The following is a 20179-nucleotide window of genomic DNA, read 5'->3' as shown; positions in this document are numbered from 1 at the left end:
AGTGAGATCTAATTTTAGTTTGTAATAAAATATATTGCTTTAGCATTTTTGCAATAGACGAGTTGGGTCACAAGGCATTGATCTAATCCACGTTATCCCTACCCAAACATGAACTAATATACTCTCTGTGCCTTCATCATTTGCTGTTATCATTTACATTTATTTTTGGGTACTTGGATTTGCCAAAAGTAACATGTTAGTAACTCTTCTTGCCAAGTTACCATTACTCTGATGAAAAGTCACTTTACTCTGTCAGTGTATATAACTTAAATCCTTTCTAAAAAATTATATTTCTTATGTCTATGTAGTTATCTTCTACACTTTATCACGATTCTACTTTCCCGCGCATAGCAAGGGCCACCACGTAGTGTCATAACAAGTTAAACGCGACAATTTTAACTTATATCATTGATAATTTTGAGATTGAGGCTAATTGGGTCTTCGATCTATTCCACTGTACCATTTAGAATGAGATAGTGACAAATTTCATTCTCTATCCAACTGCTTAATGTCAATCTATATTCGTAGCTCGATATCCACAACCATTGTCGACTTGTCGTGAAAAGCTTAATTGCCAAAACGAACGAACATGATGAATTTGACAAACAATGACTAGTTTGGTTGGTCTTTCAAATGATTTAATCAAACCATAAGAAAAGTGCTTTGACCTTCTCGTGCTAAAGAACCAAACAAAGATAGAAAACATTCAGATATACCCTCCGCTGTGGATCTTTGATGGTAGATACTCGTGGGACAAGAAAGTGAGTGAATGCACAGACAACGCTTCAATCTCAAACTTAACTCCTTTGTGCAACAGCAGCTCCAGTTCAAACCTTAGGGGGTGGAGAACAGTCATATGAATATTTTGAGAACCCAACCACCACAAGTCTTGGCACTAATATTACTTAGTGGTATGAAATTCTACCTCCATTTTGGTACTTCTCTTTGCAAATAACATCTAGGTAACATTGCTTCGACTTTCCTCTTATCTGACAAGATTACACAACAAGTCATTTGTGAGTAGTATTTTTTAAAGCTGTAATGAAATGAGACAATGAATTTGTGAATTTTACCTTCTGCAGTCAAAGGCAGGAGACATTGCTGCGGAATGCTATAATTGTTGCAATCCTGGACAAACACTCCAAGCCATTGAATCTCAGAGACCCGTAGATACGTTGCATCATAAGCCATTTGCTTCAAGAAACATAAAAAGACAGATATTACCAAAGAAAACATCCTTCTATCAATCCATCTAATCTAACTACCCTATTCACTTCAACTTAAGTGTCTCGCGTAGATTACAATCAAGATAAAAATGAATGCTTGATAGCTTTTGATAGGAACCCGGAGAAGAATGTATCAGACTTTTGTTTGATAAATGCGAACGTAAGTTTGGACTAATTAACAATGGAAGTGTAGACTTTTACAGTGAGAAGGAGGAACATTAACAACTTGTTCACATCATAATTAATAACACCACATTGGAAAATCCTTACCAAAGAACCGAATTAGTATGTAGTTAAGATGTCAAAGCCATATGGATCACAGTCTACCAGGCAGTACACAGGCAAATGCAGCTTGTCAATGAGGAGACACAGAAACCTACCACAGGCAAAGCAACATGAAAAGTCAGAAATATGGTTAGTTGAAGACACATCTGCAACAAGTCTGACAAGGTGAGACATGAGTCTAACCTCCTTGTGGGAACATCAGGATAACCCCTTCCCTGATAAAAAGAAATTATGGAGCCAAATATGTGTGGAAATTCTCATAAAACAAAAGATGCGTACTGTTATCACAATGCAACGGTTCCTCTTGCAAAACTGATCATTTGCTAGTCGCTGGAACACTGCATGATGAACAACAAATAGTGGCCTCATTGAACTAGGAATACCTTTCATGACTCTATTATAGACTTGATCAGCTTATGAATAGCTTTACCTGATTCCTTTTCCACAACTAAAACGTACTGAGCAACACTAATAATATCTTGTTCAAGCATTAAGGGAGTAACAACTACAGCCATAGTCTGAGAAAGCAATCCATCATAAAGTCAAATAACAGGATGTATTCAATAACAAAACGTCCATTCAACTATATGTTTAGCGATAACTGGATGTGCACACGTATGGAGTCCACATGTTCAGAACCATGTCGTGTTCACAATTCGAACGCTTATACTCATAAGGATACCATCAACCTCTTCCACATGGACCGGAATCGGGAATGCCTGCAGGAACCATCATAATTAGATTGTTAGATAACTATAGAAAGCCATCTGAGATTCTAATTATCATTCTTACAGTGTTAGGATTGCTCATGCAGTCAATTTTCCTCCAAGATTCCACATAACGTGTTAGGATTGCTCATGCAGTCAATTTTCCTCCAAGATTCCACATAACGCAGCCAGCCCATCACCAATCTAGACCAGAAATAGTTGGAAGAAGAATTTTAAGACCGAAAATTGCAAGGAACTATTACAAAATAAACAAAGAAGAGAACCAACTACATATCAATCTTAAGGAACAGAAAATTTAATCATAAGCAAAATGCAACAGCAGTAGATTCACCGAGAAATTCACTGGTGAACAGTTAAAACTAGATCTACACATGCTACCACAATCTTCACAAGTAGTCCAAGAAAGATGATGCAATAATACTCCTTGTGAGTTGACATGATTTCTCCAGGGTTATTATGAAAATTTACATTGCTGAAAGTACAAGAGTTTACTGTAACATGATAGACTATGCCAAAACTCTCAATAATGAAGTAATTTTTCTCCCCAAAGAGGACAAATACAAAGCGGCATCAGACAAATGCAGGCGGTATAGGCATAATCAACTGAAGAAGAAACATTTGAAATGTTCAAGAAGAAAAGATTGCAAATATGATATGTTAAGTATGAAAAATAACATTGCATATAATGAACTCAAACTGTACGTGTATGGAAGCACAATCCTACAAGGCAATATTAACTGTATAGAGGTAACGCACCCATTTCCAACAGACACCTGCAGAAGGAAAGTATCAAAACAATATGAGGTCATGTTTCCTACAAGAAAAGCAACAAAAAGAGAAAAAAACTAATCATTTGAATGATGGGTTTACCCTAGTCTGGCAATATCCTTTACATTCTCCGAAGTTGATATACTCAAGTTCTTTACGAGATACAGTAGTCGCATCTTAATTTTAAGTTTTCTTTTTCTAAGGAAAACAGTAATCACATCCTCTTAGTCAACTACACTAGCGAACCCCTCCCCCACTCCCCATGTTATGGAGAAGGCAGAGTCGTTTGATCGAAAAATCAAACAAATTTCTCCTCGCAAAGCAAGAAAATGTTTTGTGGTCACATGGTTGTCAGATACTTGTGATCTACCGTTTCGTGTGTCAAGAGTTTGTAGAAGTAAATCAGAAGGACCATTTCCAATATTAATCAATATTCTGAAGCCTTCACCGTGAAAAATGAACATGTAAATAAAACAAAACAGAAGTGATTGCAAACACACCCTATGGAAAGTTACCCAGCTTAAAGCAGTGGATGACATGTGGATATACATGTTAATTAAGTCTATTTTGATACAGAGAGGAAAGTAAATGGATATACCACATTAAGGTTATGACGGCTGCATTGCAAGAGGATGCAAATGTCATTAATTGCCCGATCAACAACAGATTGTTCTGCATTATAGAGTGAAAAAGAGAATGATAGCATGTAAGTAGGAGAATACTTTTGAATATATACAGTTCGAGTTAGAGACTTAGAGATCTAAGTCATGGCACATTTCTAGCAACTCAGAAAGCTGAACCACACAATAATACATAAGCTGAAAGAAAAACTTTGAAACCCAATCACAAAAATATTCAAAACTGATTCTGCAATACATGATGTCTCATAACTGAATATCTGACTATGAAATTCATGGGCAGTAACTACACTGGACCACTAAAAATCAGTCCAGATTTATCTTTTGAAGAAAGGATGCACTGAAATGCCAAGGGTCAATCCAGATTTACCTTTAAAAACAGTAGGATGCATGTAATATATGTCTCTCTTTGATCCATGCCTGTTTTCTTGCAGAAGTTGCTGAACTATCACAAGGACTCTCAACAAGACATCTGAAACAAAAACCATAGAGTGGTAACTAAACCCAGCTGAGGTATAGAATGTTAAGGAAATCAGAGAGCAATTAGGCCTTGCAGAAATGGGAAGGACTAGGAAAACAAAAGTACATAAAAGGTTAACTAACAACAACAACAACCTAGTATAATCCCACCAGGTGGGGTCTGGGGAGGGTAGAGTGTGTGCAGACCTTACCTCTACCTTGTAAAGGTAGAGAGGTTGTTTCCGATAGTTCAACTAATGGGGGAAAATAGTTCCACCTGGTAATTACCCTTTTTCATAGAGGATAACAATTTTTCAATTATCATTCCTGGCCCCTTCTCATTCAATCATTTATTCTCCAACTATTTGATGAGGACCAGTCAGATGAAATATACAAGTATTGTTTACTCTCCCTAGACTCACCAAGCCTACGTGCATGGCATTCCCTCTTCAATGATATAGCTTCCTTTCCAGTCGACAAACCAGAGCTGCAGAAGCTACATAAATTAAACAAAGACCATTTATACTATCAGGAACACTTGGATGCTCTTACTTAGCCATTCAGACTACAACTTCAGTAGATTTCCTTGCTTATAGATCGTTCAACACAACAGTTAGTACTTATTAGTGTCTCAGTACGGATATGGCTTCTATCCAAAAAACTCTCAGTATAGACTGTCCTTATTCTTCTTCTGAGCAAGATATTTAGGATATTGATTCATCTCTTCGTTACATTTTAAATTTTGGAAGGGTTTGTGTTGAGGGGGGCTGGGGCACACCATCTGAAATTCCACAGAATAATCTACCAAGCCCGGTGCTTACAACTTTCTTAAAGAGGCGCTTTAAACCTATGTGATCTTCGTCAATTGCAATTTTCAGTTCAATTACAACAACATACCCAGTGAAATTCCACAATGTGGGGTCTGGGGAGGGTAAAGTGTACGCAGACCTTACCCCTACCTCGGAAGATAGGGAGGCTGTTTCCGAAAGACCCTTGGCTCAAGAGTTTCAGTTCAATTACGTCAAGGATAATCTCTGCGGAGGCCTCTGTAATAGAGAAAGGAACCAAAAGTCTCCGTGTTTTTATTAATTGATAGGAAATCAGCAGTTTATTTCAGTGTGATTTTTCGTGTTGGAATTCTAAAACACTAATTGCAATGAAATTTCAAACAGCAGCACACATTTACTGTTCTCAATCTAGGTCTCCGGAAAAGAAAAGGATAAAAGAAACAGTTAGCTAAGTTTAACCTGATTGATAACTTCATATGCTCAAGCTGTCAAATAATGTCCATACACACATACACACTGGGTCTTACCAATTCAAATAAGTATCAAATAAGTAGAGTTTTTATCAGTTGATAGGAAATCGAGAGTTTAATTCAGTGTAACTTTTTCTGTTGGAACTCTAAAACACTAATTGCAATGATATCTCAAACAGCAGCACACATTCATTGTTTTCAACTAGATCTACCAAAAGGAGGAAAAGGAAAATAAAAAAACTTCGCTAAGCTTAATTTGATCGATAATTTCATATATTCAAGCTACCAAATAACGCACATACACTGCTTCTTACCATTTTCCAGAAACTGTCAGTACAGTAATTTCAGAATTCGACAGTTTAATTCAGTGTAACTTTTCGTGTTGTTATTCTAAAACACTAATTGCAATGAAATTTCAAACAGCAGCACACATTCACTGTTTTCAACTAGATCTCTTAAAAATAAGAAAGGAAAAGTACTTATTAAAATTTCATAAATTCAAGCTACCGTTGTGTGAGTCTTACCAATTTCCAGAAGTGTCAGTACAGTAATTTCTGAACCGATCAATGTAGATTAACGGTGTTCTACCTCGAGCTAGATCCTCAACAATGGAACGAGTAAATCCTGCAAAATAAAATCAAAACTATGGCTCAAATGTGAAGACGATTTGTACAGAAATTAACAATGTGTTGAACGCGAGAAAAATAGCACAATTTTCAGGGGGGGAATGGAAGTTTCTAGAAGCGTTACCTTTGATTTTCCTAATGAGTGTTAGTGGCTGTGTGTCTGAACGATTTCCCTCCATTTTCAAAAAAACAGTTCACGTTGTTTGAAAACTGGTATACCCGAGCTTTATATACTGTGAAGTTGCGGGCTTATTAGCGTCCATTTTATATGGGCCTGAAAGATTAAAGTCCAACGGGCAATTTGCAGGATTGGCCCTCGCTGGGGTTGGTCTTTAATTTTTTGTCCTTATCCTTCGCTAAAAATATTTTGATTTCGGGTTCGAACCCCCGTTCAGTCAAAAATTAAAAAAAATCACAAGGCTAAATTTTGCCTTCAAAACTCTGTGAAGTGCACCTTTAATATCACCATTTGCACAGTATGCACCAATAAGTATATGTAAACTTATCACGTTGCCGACCTACTCTCAACATATCTTGGAAAAGTTCACAAGCTTCAATCAGGTTTTGCTGCTCACAAAGACCTTGAATTAGCGATGAATAAGTAATAACATTAGGTTATAAAACCCCTTTTTCAACCATCTGCTTCTTAACACAAAATGCTCTTTCTAACTCATGGTTTCTACAAAATCCATATATTATTGTACTATAAGTTACAACTTACAACATTTGGGATCACCCTTAAAATTCTGCCTTACGGGTCCAAATCTCTGCCTTGTGATTTATTTATTTTTAAACCGAACTGGAATTCGATCCCAGAACCTCGGGGTATTAGGCGAATGACAAAAATTAAAGACAACCAATTTGAGGGGAAAAAATTAAAGACCACCCCAAAAGAAGGACAATCTGGGCAAAAAAAATGAAGTCCAACCCAACCTCAATAATGGTAGAGGTCGGCCCATTTTCGCACTAATGTCCCATCCTGGGGTGGTCTTTAATTTTTTGCCCTCAAATTGCTTGTCTTTAATTTTTGCCGTACAAAAAAGTGGTAGAAAATATTCTTGACATTGAAAAAACAAAAAAAAAATCGGCCTGCCCACTTAATTTTGCAAGGCACAAGTTGATAAAAATTTTGCCGAATAGGGTTTAAATTTTTCGGCATAAGCTGTGTAGTAACTAATTCAGTGGACACTACATAATTTATGCTGAAAAATTTAATTCCTACAGGATTCTGCCGGATAAAGCAAAGATTCTCTAAACTTATGCCTTATACCTCTGCTGAAGATCGAACCCAGAATCTCTGATTCTGTAGACCAGTGAATAAAGATATTTTGGCCCACAAATTTTCATTACATGAGAACCGTGGGCAAAATTAAAGACCAGTGATTTGAGGGACAAAAATTAAATACCAATCCCTATAAAGGAATCCGCGCAAACAAAGTACTAGTTATTATGCCTAAAATTTGGCTTTATTACGCAAAAATCTTTTTATGCCCTCGTTTTAATTTGTTCATATTTTAAACTTATGCAAATACAAACCTTTAGAAAATTACTCTTTAAGACAATATTAGAGTCTGGTTAATATTGGTCATATATTTTCAACTTTTAAAATTAAATGTTAATTGTTTTCTAACATTTGCATTATGCAAACACAGCCTTTAGAAAATTATCCTTTTAGATAATATTAGAGTCTGATTTAATATTTGTCATATATTTCTTAATTTTAAAAACAAAACATTAATTATTGTCTAACGTTTGCATTATGCAAAAACAGCCTTTAAAAAATTATCTTTTTAGACAATATAAGAGTCTGGTTTAATATTTGTCATATATTTATTAATTTTTAAAATAAAATATTAATCATTATCTTAACATTTGTATTAATTTATAATATTTTGGATTGTTACTATCTCCTTCCCGTTTAACTACTCCTCGAGATATTTTTACCGACGACCCTTGAATTATGGCAAAACCAAACCTTAATTGCCGTACCTAGGCGCCGGTTTCTAGAAGCTTAATATTATTTTATTAAAAAATTAATTTGCTCCAAAAATATTTTTACTCCTTCCATCCCATAATAAGTGTTATCTTAGACAAAAATACGTATATTAAAAAACTAATAATGTAATGTAAAATTTACTAAATTATATCTATATAATAAAAATAATTTAATTTTTCCTATTGAGTAGAGCATACATAAGTAGGAATCCTTTTGATATTGAGAATCCAACAATATCAAAAGTCCATTTGGATTGGCTTATAAGTTGGTCAAACTAGCATATAAGTCATTTTTAACTTATTTGGGTATTTGGTAAAATAGAAAACAACTTAAGGACCCGTTTGGCTTAGCTTAAAAAAATCAGTTTATAAGCTGAAAATACCTTATAAGCTGTTTTCAGCTTATAAGGCAAAAAAAAAAAAGTTGGGCTACCCCAGCTTATTTTTTTGAACTTATTTTTTAAGCACAAAATGACTTATAAGCTGGCCAGTCAAACACTCAAAAAGCTAAAATACAACTTATAAGCTTATAAGCTAAGTCAAACGGGATCTAAATTAAGTTAAAAAGTGCTTAAAATAAGCCAAAACCAAAAAATTGCTCAACCTCTTTTTTTTTGGCTTAAAAATCATTTTGGTTTGACCAACAACTTTACACTTTTATACCTTATATTTTTTATGAATTTCAATATCACACTTACTTCTAAAAAATCTTTTAGCACTTTTATGCAAACACGTAACTGCTTATGAAATAACTTTCAGCACTTAAAAAATATTTTAAGCATTTATACTTGAAAACCACTTTTTTCAGTTAATCCAAACGGGCTCCAAGTTAATATGTGGCTTTTCTAATCATTATTTAGATGTTACTTTAATTTGTTATTTTTGTGTAAGGGAAAAATTGAAAAAAAATTAGCTAATTTATGTCTTTATTTCCTAAAATAACACTTATTATGAGATAATTTTTTTTATTAACATGACACTTAATATGGAACGGAGTAAGTATCTCATAATTGTGAAGAGAAATAAAAAGAGAATAGTTTAAATAGATGTCTCAAAAAAGGACAACTAACAATTTCTGGAAACCTTGAGTTCCACCCAGTAAGAGGAATAAACGAAGGAAAAGTCAAATGACGACAACTCCTCTTAAGGAACTGAAGCTTAAAGTGATCGCAAGAGAGGGTAGAAACGACTTGCTTTTCTGGTAATTCGGATTACTAAATTTTAGTACTTTTTTTTTTAAACTTTATTTGCATGTTCGTGATTTTTTATTTTTTTATATTGATAATTCGTTGTACTTTTGTAGGAAGCTACCACATATAAGTAGTTTTTTAATTAGCGAATTTGATATATATTTATGATTGATTTAGGGGTGTCAAATGGGCAGATTGGGCTGGCCCAATCAAAATGGGTTGGGTTAACATTGACTCAAAAGTTACTTGGAGTTCAAAATGGGTTGGGTCATGACCCGCCCAACTTATCGCAGTTTTTTTAAAGGGAGATTTTCTAGAAAAACATTTTTATATTTTCTAGAAATATATTTATCGCGAAATTTGAGGAGGAAATATTTTCCAGAAAAATACTTTTCGTGAAAATATTTCCCTTCATATCAAACACACCACAAACTTATAAAATACATGATACAAGAAAAGTGTATACATTAAAAAAAAAAAAAAAAAAAAAAGAGGATAAATCTCAAGCAATAAACTCAAATTTAAGTAAATCTTATAAATGGACTAAAATTGAGCTAAGTTGGTGATCACTTTAAAATAGGCTATATTGGGTTAGGCTAAAATCAGCCCAATATAAAATTATCTTGATCTCAACCCATAAAATTTTGGGCGGGTTGGGCCCTAATTATACGTATCATAACTCGTAAGATGTTATTTCCAATTTACCGCGAGACTGTTAGTTATTTAGCTATGGCAGAATTCACACTAACAGAAAAAAAAAATGGGAATTTGAGATATAGCGGCAAGCGGTGGGGTGTTAAGGTGTATTTGTGTCCCATTTGTTAAGTTAGTTTATTCAGCATCTAGTCACCAGAGTTTGAATTTTGGTATTCATTTAGCAATTTGGTATTTTCTTTGTGCCGAGGGCCTATCAAAAACAGCCTCTTTACCCCCACAAAGGTAGGGATAAGGTCTGCGTATATCCTATTACACTTAGCAATTTGGTTTGGCTGAATTAGCAATTTTGCCGAGAAAAACTAGTTTTATCTTTCTAATAGTATGTCTTTTTCTCCTTTTGTGATAACCATGTTGTTTGGGCAAGCCTGCACACATCTTGACTAATTCCACGAGCTAATGCTTCCTTCCGCAGCATAGATTGTGGGATGTAGTTCTATCATGCTGCCTCATGTTTGTTTCATTCCATCAGGAAGTATGCGAAGCACAAAGCGAATTAGTGAGAACAGTTGCATCTTCTTGGTTCAGTTAAAAATTCTTCGATGAAGTTTCCAGATAAAGGAAGTATCTATGTAGCATGTTTAGATCCTTACTAAACCATTATAAATGGTATAACCTATAAGAATAATTGAGGAAACCGATGGGCTGTGCATGTAGGATATTACCGGATTTTTTCTGCTAAAGTCTCACACAGATCGGACCAACTTCAAGAGGTGCTGAAAAGATACCGGCTTAAGAAAATATTTGGATATGTTGCAGTTCATAATTATAGGGTGTAGTTGCAAGAACAAGTTTGTCAATTAAGGACATATATGTTAGATCTCTTACTCTGTAATTGGAAACTAGACCTCTTGATTCGCTGAGACAGAGCTGCTAATCATTTTTTGCAGATATAATTAGGTTTTCTCTGACACAGTATAGGTCAAGGGATGAGAGATATAAAGGAACCGAACTTAGTCATTAGCATCAGATGGAAGAAACTAATATTGCCAGAGAAACCCTTGATTTCAGTTCCACTTGACAAGTTAACAACATAACGAAATGCGTTAGGATGTCTACACTACAGAAAGGATGAGTCCAACTTCATACAGCGACCACTTGGATTAGATGTGTCAGTGTGAGACTTGACTACAGGTGAGTTTTAAATTGGGGTTCTAAATGCCTTTGATCTTTTTTTCTCTAGGTGAGTTTTAAGACAGACTGATCAAGTTCCATGCTTGTGTTCTCACTAGCCAGAACTTTGTCATTGATGAGAAATCAGTAATAATATGCACCTTCTTTTTATGTGAGCTAGTCATCTAGGTTAAGTAGATTCTCCTAGCAGCTGCAACCCAAAGATTTTTCATTATTGAATCCTAACTCTATTCATCAATGAGTATAAACTAATGTGAAAATACTCCTATTGATTGTTAACCTGGCTCAATGGACTTAAGCTGGATGAGTGCTTAGCCTTGGCCAAGATCGATGGCTAAGTTCTTCAACCACTAACTAGCTTAATTGTTTTTCAGCTACTATGTTAGCACCATCTTATACCACTAAAATCTGAACTATGAGAACATAGTTTAGGTGATAACTCCGAAATGTTTGACATGTGAGTTTCATATGAACTCAATCTTTCAGCTCAGTGGTTCACTTCTGATGGTTTGGCTGAACCAGCTAGATCTGGAAAATCACGTGGATTTACTTTCAGTTTTAGTTGAGACTTCATATTTGAGGGGCAAGAAGAAACATGTAACCATAAAGCTAATGTTAACTTATTATATCTGAGATTGTGATCAATATTTAGATCAACTAGAACAACTCTACCTCCACTGCCCTGGAGTAGAGATAAGGAAACATGCAACTGTGTGAATTTATATATGATATAACAACTAGGAAGACCCAACTTATAAATACAATGTTATCCACAGCATCCATGAGAATATTATCATAGGCCTGGCTATGTCAAGTATAAGTTTTTTTTTTTTGATGACATGGGAACCCGCAACCGCTACCCTTCGGGTGCGCACAGGGTAAACCCAGCTCCTGTGCAATAACTCGTAAACCACATAGGAGATACAACCCGCATTAGGGAAGCCCCGTGCGACGAGCTTGACCCAGAAGGCAAATCCCCTGCCGTAGGCAAGGATGTCAAGTATAAGTTGCCAACTTGCAATATGGTAGTTAGTGAGTCAATCAAAAACCGATCTTTTGCAGAAAATTAAATGATATGCTAGAAAATGCTTTACTTGGGTGCTATTTCAGGTGGAATGCATTTAGGTTCTATATGCATCATAGTGTAACAACTAATAATCGACAGTCAAGGTGCTGTTTGCGTGTGAAAAAACATGAGAGAACTGTCTTTTTCAGAGTTTTGGTATTCGAAGACAAGTCTCTCTGGCTAAGGAAAAGCATTAGAATATCATATATGATTTACTAAATTAAAGGAATGCCAATCGCTTAAGCAGCCGCGATATCTTGCAGAACTTCTTGAGGCACTTGAAGCTTGCTGGATGACTAACAGAGATACAATCCAGCCCTTGTTGGATCAACGGCATCAAAGCCATCATACGGTTGATCTTACGAGAAAAAGATTTCGCCGATGTAAAAGTGCTCCTGTGGGCCAAATTGCCCCTGTAGAAATGGATGAAATAAAGAACGACCAATCACTTCCACGTTCTAAATCGATTTTAGACAAGCTGCACCCTATTTTTTGGAAAGTTATTATTTACTTGGTTATATACTTGGGTATTGGTACCATTTGCTTTTATTTTGTTCGAAACAAGATCAAGGGAAAGAAAATAGATGGCGTAGTTGATTCCGTCTACTTTTGTGTTGTGACAATGACCACGGTTGGATATGGGGATATGGTGCCTAACAGTGCAATTACTAAACTGCTCGCTTGTGTCTATGTGTTCTCCGGGATGGCACTTGTTGGAGTAGTTCTAAGCAAAGCAGCAGACTACTTAATGGAGAAGCAAGAAACACTATTAATTAAAGCAATGCATATGGGTCGTCGAGTTGGTCCGAGTGAAATTTTAGAGGAGATTGAAACAAACAAAGTAAAGTACAAGTGCTTCATGATAGCGGCCTTCCTTATAGTGCTCATAGTCGTTGGGACAGTGGTATTGGTTAGAGTTGAAGAGTTTGATACCATAGATGCATTTTATTGTGTTTGTGCTACCATCACAACATTAGGATATGGAGACAAAAGCTTTTCAACCAAAGCAGGGCGCATTTTTGCTATATTTTGGATTTTGACAAGCACTCTTTGTTTGGGTCAGTTCTTCCTTTATGTTGCTGAATTGAACACCGAAAAGAGACAGAAGGAGATTGTGAAGCGAGTTCTTTCAAGAAGGACAACAAATGTGGATTTGGAGGAAGCTGATCTTGATGATGATGGGGTTGTAGGGTAAGTTCTTTTAACTTTAAAGCATGTACCTATAATTAGCTTGCAAAGACCCTTCTTGATCCACTTGATTAGAGTATTTAATCTAATTTTGTGCTCTCATTAAGATTTGTAAACTGCACTCGTTTCTGTCGATGTCGATCAAATTGACGGAACCATTTAAATCTTTAAACTCCTTATTATGTTAGTGTCATTTCATGTTTCTTTTTTTGATATATTGGGCATATCCTTGCTTTCGATCCTACAACAACAACAACAACATACCTAGTGTAATCCCACAAGTGGGGTCTGGGAGGTTGGTGTGTACGCAACCTTACCCCTATCTTGTGAAGATAAAGAGGCTATTTCCGATAGACCCTCAGCTCAAGTAACACATATAGTAAGAAAAGGAAATACAGTAGTGAAGAAACCATGTAGAAAATAATGAAGAAAAGAAACAGTAGGCAATAACAAATAGTACATAACCGAAACAAAAGAAACAACAGGTAACAATAAAATCCCACTAGTATGTATTATTCTTTTTCTCGTTGTAATCTCAAAGCCTATTTCGTAATACAAATAATTCTGACTTTCCTTTATAAGGGCTGCTGAATTTGTTATCTATGAACTTAAGGAGATGGGGAAGATCAACCAACAAGATGTCGCAGCTGTATTGAAGAAATTTGAAAGTCTAGATGTTGATCAGTCTGGAACTCTGTCAAAGGCAGATCTGACACTCGCCCAATCGTCTTGAACCAGAAGGTGATTACTCTATAACCTATATTAGTGTATTAGGCAACCTTTCCACTTCCACCTATGTCTATAACTTTAGTGAGATTTCTGGGATGAGTCCTTTTGAAAGTTTTAGTATATTAAACATAGTTTTCATATTAGTGTAAATACAACTCAGTCCTAGAGTGATATTCACTCTTCCCAGAATCTCCATGTAATCATCTCAACTCCCTCTGTGAATATGTAACTTGTACTTTAATTTGTAAAAAGTTTACCAACTTTTTTCCTTATCGTGGAACGTGAAAGGTATCTGAGTTCTATTGCACAATTATTGATGCTGGATTTTCCAAGTCGACATGTAAGCGTCCCTTTTTTTTTAAACCATCTAGTATTCAAAACTAACTCGACTAATCCACGTTGGCGGGGTGAAATTCACATTTAACCACTTTTCAACCCTTGTAATTGAAACATTGTTACTTGTCACAGAGTTTCAAATTTATAAGTTATGAAATTTCACTTGTGGAATTTGGAATTCCATGAAAGTGCATTTTTCAAAAAGAGCCTAAAAGTGGTTAGTAGAAGCTATTTCCTTCCACCACCTTTGCGCCGCATTGGGCCTCTTTAAGGGTCAAGCATACCATTTTCAGGATTTGAATTTAAGACCTCTGATTAAGGTCGGAGGAATTATATATCACACCACAATCTCTTTGGGTCAAGCTTGTCATCATTTGCAGCTGATTACTCTTGAACTTTGTGTCTCTCAAATTCTCAATTTTCATTATATTTAGAGAATTTTTAGGGAGGCCGAAAGTCTCATTGTGGGCCCTAGTCTGACACATAGGTTGAATTGTTGAAAGATTATGATAATCTTTTGGCGCGGATTGCCCTTCAAAGCGTTGGTCTTTAATTTTTGGCCCTCAAAATGCTGGTCTTTAACTTTTCCCTTCGCTTAAAAAAGTAGTCGAAAATATCTCAAGGTAGAAGTTCGAATCCAGCTCAGTAAAAGAAAAAATTGCAAGGCAAGATTTCGCGAAAGTTTTGTCTTATTAGGCAGAATTTAGTTATGCTTTAAGAAAAATTATGTCTTATAAGGCAGAACTTAATTATGCCTTTTGAATGAGTTGGGGTTCGTCGGATATTTTCGGCCGCGAAAGGCAAAATTAAAGGCCACCCCGAAATAGGGACAATCGTGCGAATTGTCCGATTGTGATGGCAAACAGAAGTTTTAAGCAACGTTTAAGTTTTACGGACCGATCGTACTCGGGCTTTAAAGTCCATCTCCTAATAAGTGTGATTGTGGGCCCAGACCATTTTAAATGGAATCATTTGGTACTACTTAGGAATTTAGCAAGTGATATATTACCGTTAGGTACATAGTGTAGAGACGAATTAGGTGAACCCACTAGTTTTTGTCTTGGTGAGGACAAAACCAAATGGTCAGTGGCAGTACTTCACTTTAGGAATCCAACCATATTGCTAATATTGTTGTTTTCCATTTTCTTTTCTTTTTCTCTAAGATTTTTGTTAGTCACGTAGTTATCGCATAGCTTTAGATTCTTTGATGTGTACTACTATATATTGCTATACTTATTATGTATCTAGCTACTTTGTTGTCATGTTTGTTACAACCTTGCGTCGGATACGTTTCTTTTTAGTCGAGTGTCTATCAGAAACATTTTTATCCCACAAAGGTAGGGGTAAGGTCTATGTAGATCTTACTCTCTCTAAAACCATTTGTGGGATTGCCCTGGATATGTTGTTGTTGTTGTTGTTGTTATGAAACATGTTTTAGAGGAATTAGTCCAGAAAAGACTAGGAGAGGAGGGGGCATATGTCTAGATTAGATTTCCGGAGTTTGAACAATTAAGGACGTTGTTTCTTCTATTCAAAGTTTTCTTTCTTCTCTTGAATGTGGTTTGTCCTTAAGTTATCTCAGTGCACTAAATTCTCGCTATGCATAAAGTTCAGGAAAGGGTTGAATCATGTTGATCAATTTTGTACATCTTATCTTACATTTATGCTTGACTTGTGACCTTTCGGTCACACAATGACAATTCTAACTATTTCAAAGTTCCCTTCAAGCAAGACTAATGTGAAAAGAAGAAAAAAAAAAATGATGCAACACGTTATGCGGCCCCTTCGATATATTCATGGATGTGGATGTCTGGAAATAGACAATCGATTCTTGCTTTTTGAGGTAAATTTGTTACTTTTTCACTAGTTTATTGTAGTTAAATTACAAAATAAAGTTGCCCACAGTCAATCTGCAGTTGGAAAAGTCAGATTTAAGAATCTTGATACATAGAGTATTAAATAGTACAGAGAGGAGAGTTTACCGATGCTGTGCAGGAATTGAGCAATTTAATAATAATGTTAGATATTATATTCTATTTAGCAGGTAAAGTGGTAAAACAGTTTTGTTCCCAAGCTAACTCAATTTACTAACCCGAGAAATTAAGTACTTCGTACCAATTTATATAGCACAGTTCGAATTTTGAAGATTAAACTAAATTATTTTGATTGTGATCCGGACATGAAAACTACATAAAAAATATTATCGTTTTTCCCTTTGTTTTCGTGTTCACAACCCCTTTTTTGGTATGAGAGTTATTAAGACGTCCAATCCTACTGCTCTCCTCAAAATAGCTTGGATTGTAAAGAGGGGGTGGTTAGTAGATCTTTTCAATCTGGAGTAGCGAACTTCAATCATAAAGATATCAAGTGGAAAATAAAGAATGAAAAATCCTTTACTTTATTGATGGATATTCTGATTCCTCCGCTCATATTTTCCCCCTCTTTTGTTTCACCAGAGGATCAATGCAATAAAATTTTCATGTCCTAAATTCTTTGTTCAATGAAAATAATGATGAAATTTTTCATTAGAAGTATTGTTATAAGAGAGTTGCAAGTCAGCAGCGGAATAAAATTTTCATTAAGAGATTCAAAATATAACAAGAAGTAAACACATAAGAAAGTCTAGACAGAGACGGAGCTAGGAGTCGACGTTTGTGGGTTCGGAGTTCTAATTCTTTAAAGTTACTGGATTCTTAATTAATAATTTGTACATATATGACAAAAATTTTAATACAAATATATGGTTCGGACAAAAGCTACTGAGGTCGGCCGAACTCACACCCGAAGGGCCGGCTCCGCCCTTGAGTCTAGAGAATTAATATTAATATGATGATACATATATAAAAAGTAATTTTAACTGTATACTCCGTATAATGTAACTTTCTAATGTTGAGTAGGTTGCAATGAAAGAATTACGTCATTAATCGAAAGCGATAGGTTAGCAGCTTCAGGTTAACCCGAACAGCAAAGTAGTATTCAGGCCAATCGATCTTACTTCGATTATACGGCTGAGTTCTAAATATTCTGATGGACCCAAAAGGGATTTGGCAAAATGATAATCTTGAATTTAATTATATGATCAAAACAAAAGGGCCCAAAGGTGCAGACCAATAATGCATGTTAACGTTATTCTGAAAATACACAGAGTTCACGACCTGTCAATTTCATTTGCTACAAAGTGACTAGGTAAATTGAGATCGACGAATTTCAAAAAAAAAAAAAAAAAAAACACAGATAAACAAAAATTACAGAAATAACCATTAAATTCCCTTCACTTAACTCTACTTTACTCCTCTGTTTCAATTTAAATGTCTTAATTTCCTTCTTGATTTATCTAAAAAGAATATTTTTTTCTATATTCAGTAAGTTGTCACTTCAGATATCCTACATAAGTTTAAAATCATATGATTCAAAAGACATGTTAGTGCATTACACGCATAAATTTTGGATCACAAAATTCAAAAAGTCTCTTTTATTTCTTAAAATTGTGTACAGTCAAACTAAGACACTTAAATTAGAACTGAGGGAGCAAAGAAAGTGTCTGATAAAAATAATTGCAGAAATAACTACTAATTGCCCTTCACTCTACTTTACTACTTTCACCTTCTTCTACTTCGTCTTCTCCTCCTTCGTGTTCATCTAATTCAGGCAAGTGAGGTTGTAACTCTTCAGGTTGACCCGCTACAAAATCCAATATACCCTCACAGGCTTTAATTTAGGATCATAACATATAAAAGTCTCTTTTTATTTTTTAAACTTTATGCTCAATCAAACTAAGACACTTTATGCTCAGTCAAACTAAAATACTTAAATGGAAGGACTAAAAAAAAAAGTGTCTAGTAAAAATAATTGCAGAAATAACCACTAAATTCCCTTCACTTCATTCTACTTTACTACTTTCACCTTCTTTTACTTCGTCTTCTCGTCCTTTGTGTTCATGTAATTCATGCAAGTGAGGCAGTAACTCTTCATGTTGACCAGCCACAAAATCCAGTATACCTTCGCCGGTTTTCTCGCCGGAAACTTCAGCTACAGGTGGAGAAATCCGGCCAAAAAGAACGATGGCGACGAGGAAGAGAGCAGTAGAGAGTAAAAGAGGCCAAAAGTACTTAACAATATCAAGAAAACGAGGTGCAAGGTAAATGAGAGCGATGATGAGAATGGAAAAAGTGGATGCAATTAAGATGTGGAATTTGAACTTGAGAAGTAGTTGTTGGATTTCCATGGTGATATAGTGTTTAAAAGTGATGAAGTTGTATTGAGTCTTTTTGTAGAGAAAAAAATGAAGAAGAAAATGATGAGAGATAAAAGTGGGGAATGGAGTGGTTTATGTTCTTTGTGCAAAGATTCTCTGCTGTAAAAAGTCTTTTTTTTTTTTCCAAAAGGACTGTACAGGGAAGGAAATTCCACATAATTTTACAGTGTTTGATTTTATTTTAGGAAAAAGGGTCAAAATGCCTCCATTATAAATTTGAATAAAAAATATCTCTCTTTTCATTAAAGTTTTTAAATATATTCTTGTCTTAACAGAAATCCTCAACATAATCCATTTTCATTTTTAAATCCGCTTCATTTAAACCGAATCTAATTAAATAAAAAACGCAAATGGGTTACCCGCTCCTATGCCTAGGGGCTCCAGATATGGGAAAATTTCACTTATAAACAGTTTATGGGTCAAAATTATATATTCATAGCCCATATTTTAAATTACAAACTTACAGCCCAACATTTCATGGCCCAACTTGAATATTTACCTTTTATATAACAATATACAACTTTATACACCTATTGTAGACAATGTATACACCTTGTATAAAAGTGTGATAATGTATACGATTAGTATACAATATTATACAACAATATATAACTTTATACATCTACTGTAAACAATGTATAAACCTTGTATAATAATGCATAAGACTAGTAACAAACTGAAGAGGAAAAAAATGGCTATAGCGGGTAATTAAAAAAAGATGGGCTAAAACGGGTAAATATTTTGCCATAATTGGCATACAGTGTAAAATTCCCTCCAGATATAGGATTCGGGAACAAGTTAGTCGCATATGGGGCTTTTATATAGTTGTGTCGGGTTTGAATGGAGTAAGTTTAAAAATTGAAATCGGGTTATGTTGGGGATTTCCGTTAAGACGGGTGTATATTTAAAACCTTTAATGACGGTAGGGTTATTTTTTACCCGAATTTGTAATAAAGGATGTTTTTAATCCTTTTCCGAAAGTAGAGAGGCATTTTTGACCCTTTTTCCTATGTTTTATGTTATACTCATAATTTGTTTCCCAAACTACTAATTCTGATTCTATATTTTTCTTTTTTATTTCCCACCTATTATTACCCGTTTGGAGCTCGAATAGTACGAATTCACGTTAGAAAAATTCAATTTAGAACGTAAAACACCCTCTATTAAAGGCGATTTCTCAATCTCTCAAGTCTCGAGATATCTGATTAAGGACGTAAGAATACTAACCATTCTGCCGCAATCTTGATGGTAGTAAATTTTACTCCATTAATCCGAGAATATATAGTACCTATATTGATGTCATAGTACGACAACAAATAAATGTTATTTTAATTTTTTACATCATGCGAGAGCGAAGGAGAAAGTCAGAAAGAGAAGGGGGAGGAGAAAGAGATGATGCACTGTTAATGAGAGGTTTGAATTCTTTATTTTAACTACTATGGGAGATTCGGAGCTCACCGAGTGAATTAATCTTCATGTAATTTTATTTTTTTCAATCTTTGTCCAAAGTAAATTTGTAAGTTGCAAATTTTTGTTATTGCTTTGGGTAGTTTTGGTCAGATTTTGTAATAATCAAGAATACCA

The 20179-nt window shown here is 35.0% G+C and overlaps 4 protein-coding genes across 6 annotated transcripts; 1 reads left to right on the top strand and 3 right to left on the bottom strand.

Moving 5' to 3' along the window:
• Nucleotides 1-468: 468 nt before the first annotated feature.
• LOC132618019 (meiotic recombination protein SPO11-1-like) lies at nt 469-6173 on the bottom strand. Of its 2 annotated transcripts, XM_060333087.1 has the most exons (12): nt 6113-6173; nt 5887-5986; nt 4527-4600; nt 4016-4117; nt 3606-3679; nt 2996-3012; nt 2304-2422; nt 2194-2230; nt 1942-1989; nt 1695-1849; nt 1074-1602; nt 469-989 (listed from the first exon to the last, which is right to left on the bottom strand). In XM_060333087.1, the coding sequence occupies exons 1-7, from the start codon at nt 6165-6167 to the stop codon at nt 2326-2328; spliced, it is 519 nt and encodes a 172-aa protein (XP_060189070.1). In that variant the 5' UTR covers nt 6168-6173; the 3' UTR covers nt 469-989; nt 1074-1602; nt 1695-1849; nt 1942-1989; nt 2194-2230; nt 2304-2325. The 2 variants fall into 2 exon arrangements, with proteins under 2 accessions (XP_060189070.1, XP_060189069.1); XM_060333086.1 differs by lacking the exons at nt 469-989; nt 1074-1602; nt 1695-1849; ... (1 more) ...; nt 2194-2230; nt 2304-2422 and having other exon boundaries at nt 2492-3012.
• On the bottom strand, nt 707-2026 carry LOC132617495 (meiotic recombination protein SPO11-1-like). The gene is made up of 7 exons (XM_060332499.1): nt 1942-2026; nt 1791-1849; nt 1695-1726; nt 1554-1602; nt 1074-1194; nt 926-989; nt 707-833 (listed from the first exon to the last, which is right to left on the bottom strand). Exons 1-7 carry the CDS (start codon nt 2024-2026, stop codon nt 707-709), a joined length of 537 nt encoding a protein of 178 aa, XP_060188482.1.
• Nucleotides 6174-9049: 2876 nt separating the features above from the next.
• On the top strand, nt 9050-14276 carry LOC132616619 (two-pore potassium channel 1). Of its 2 annotated transcripts, none has more exons than XM_060331158.1 (4): nt 9050-9184; nt 10778-11021; nt 12351-13278; nt 13889-14276. In XM_060331158.1, the coding sequence occupies exons 3-4, from the start codon at nt 12380-12382 to the stop codon at nt 13929-13931; spliced, it is 942 nt and encodes a 313-aa protein (XP_060187141.1). In that variant the 5' UTR covers nt 9050-9184; nt 10778-11021; nt 12351-12379; the 3' UTR covers nt 13932-14276. The 2 variants fall into 2 exon arrangements, with proteins under 2 accessions (XP_060187141.1, XP_060187140.1); XM_060331157.1 differs by having other exon boundaries at nt 13858-14276.
• A 3521-nt stretch (nt 14277-17797) lies between these two features.
• Nucleotides 17798-18657, bottom strand: LOC132616620 (uncharacterized). Its single transcript, XM_060331160.1, has one exon. It carries the CDS (start codon nt 18563-18565, stop codon nt 18221-18223), a length of 345 nt encoding a protein of 114 aa, XP_060187143.1. The 5' UTR covers nt 18566-18657; the 3' UTR covers nt 17798-18220.
• Nucleotides 18658-20179: the final 1522 nt, after the last annotated feature.

This window comes from Lycium barbarum, chromosome 11 (genome assembly GCF_019175385.1).
Source record: "Lycium barbarum isolate Lr01 chromosome 11, ASM1917538v2, whole genome shotgun sequence".
Lineage (NCBI taxonomy): Eukaryota > Viridiplantae > Streptophyta > Magnoliopsida > Solanales > Solanaceae > Lycium > Lycium barbarum.
This window is presented reverse-complemented; position numbering and strand designations above follow the sequence as displayed.

Bases quoted from the DNA above. Each gene is read 5' to 3' on its own strand.
- LOC132617495 (XM_060332499.1), bottom strand. From the start codon at position 2,026: ATGGCTGTAGTTGTTACTCCCTTAATGCTTGAACAAGATATTATTAGT. The intron at 1,727-1,790 runs GTACGCATCTTT...TCTTTTTATCAG, and splicing joins ACCGTTGCATTGTGATAACA to GGAAGGGGTTATCCTGATGT. The intron at 1,195-1,553 runs GTAGACTGTGAT...TGTTTCTTGAAG, and splicing joins ATTTGCCTGTGTACTGCCTG to CAAATGGCTTATGATGCAAC.
- LOC132618019 (XM_060333086.1), bottom strand. From the start codon at position 6,167: ATGGAGGGAAATCGTTCAGACACACAGCCACTAACACTCATTAGGAAA. The intron at 5,987-6,112 runs GTAACGCTTCTA...TTTATTTTGCAG, and splicing joins ACTCATTAGGAAAATCAAAG to GATTTACTCGTTCCATTGTT. The intron at 4,118-4,526 runs GTGAGTCTAGGG...TTTTTGTTTCAG, and splicing joins ATGCCATGCACGTAGGCTTG to ATGTCTTGTTGAGAGTCCTT.
- LOC132616619 (XM_060331157.1), top strand. From the start codon at position 12,380: ATGACTAACAGAGATACAATCCAGCCCTTGTTGGATCAACGGCATCAA. The intron at 13,279-13,857 runs GTAAGTTCTTTT...TTCCTTTATAAG, and splicing joins GATGATGATGGGGTTGTAGG to GGCTGCTGAATTTGTTATCT.
- LOC132616620 (XM_060331160.1), bottom strand. From the start codon at position 18,565: ATGGAAATCCAACAACTACTTCTCAAGTTCAAATTCCACATCTTAATT.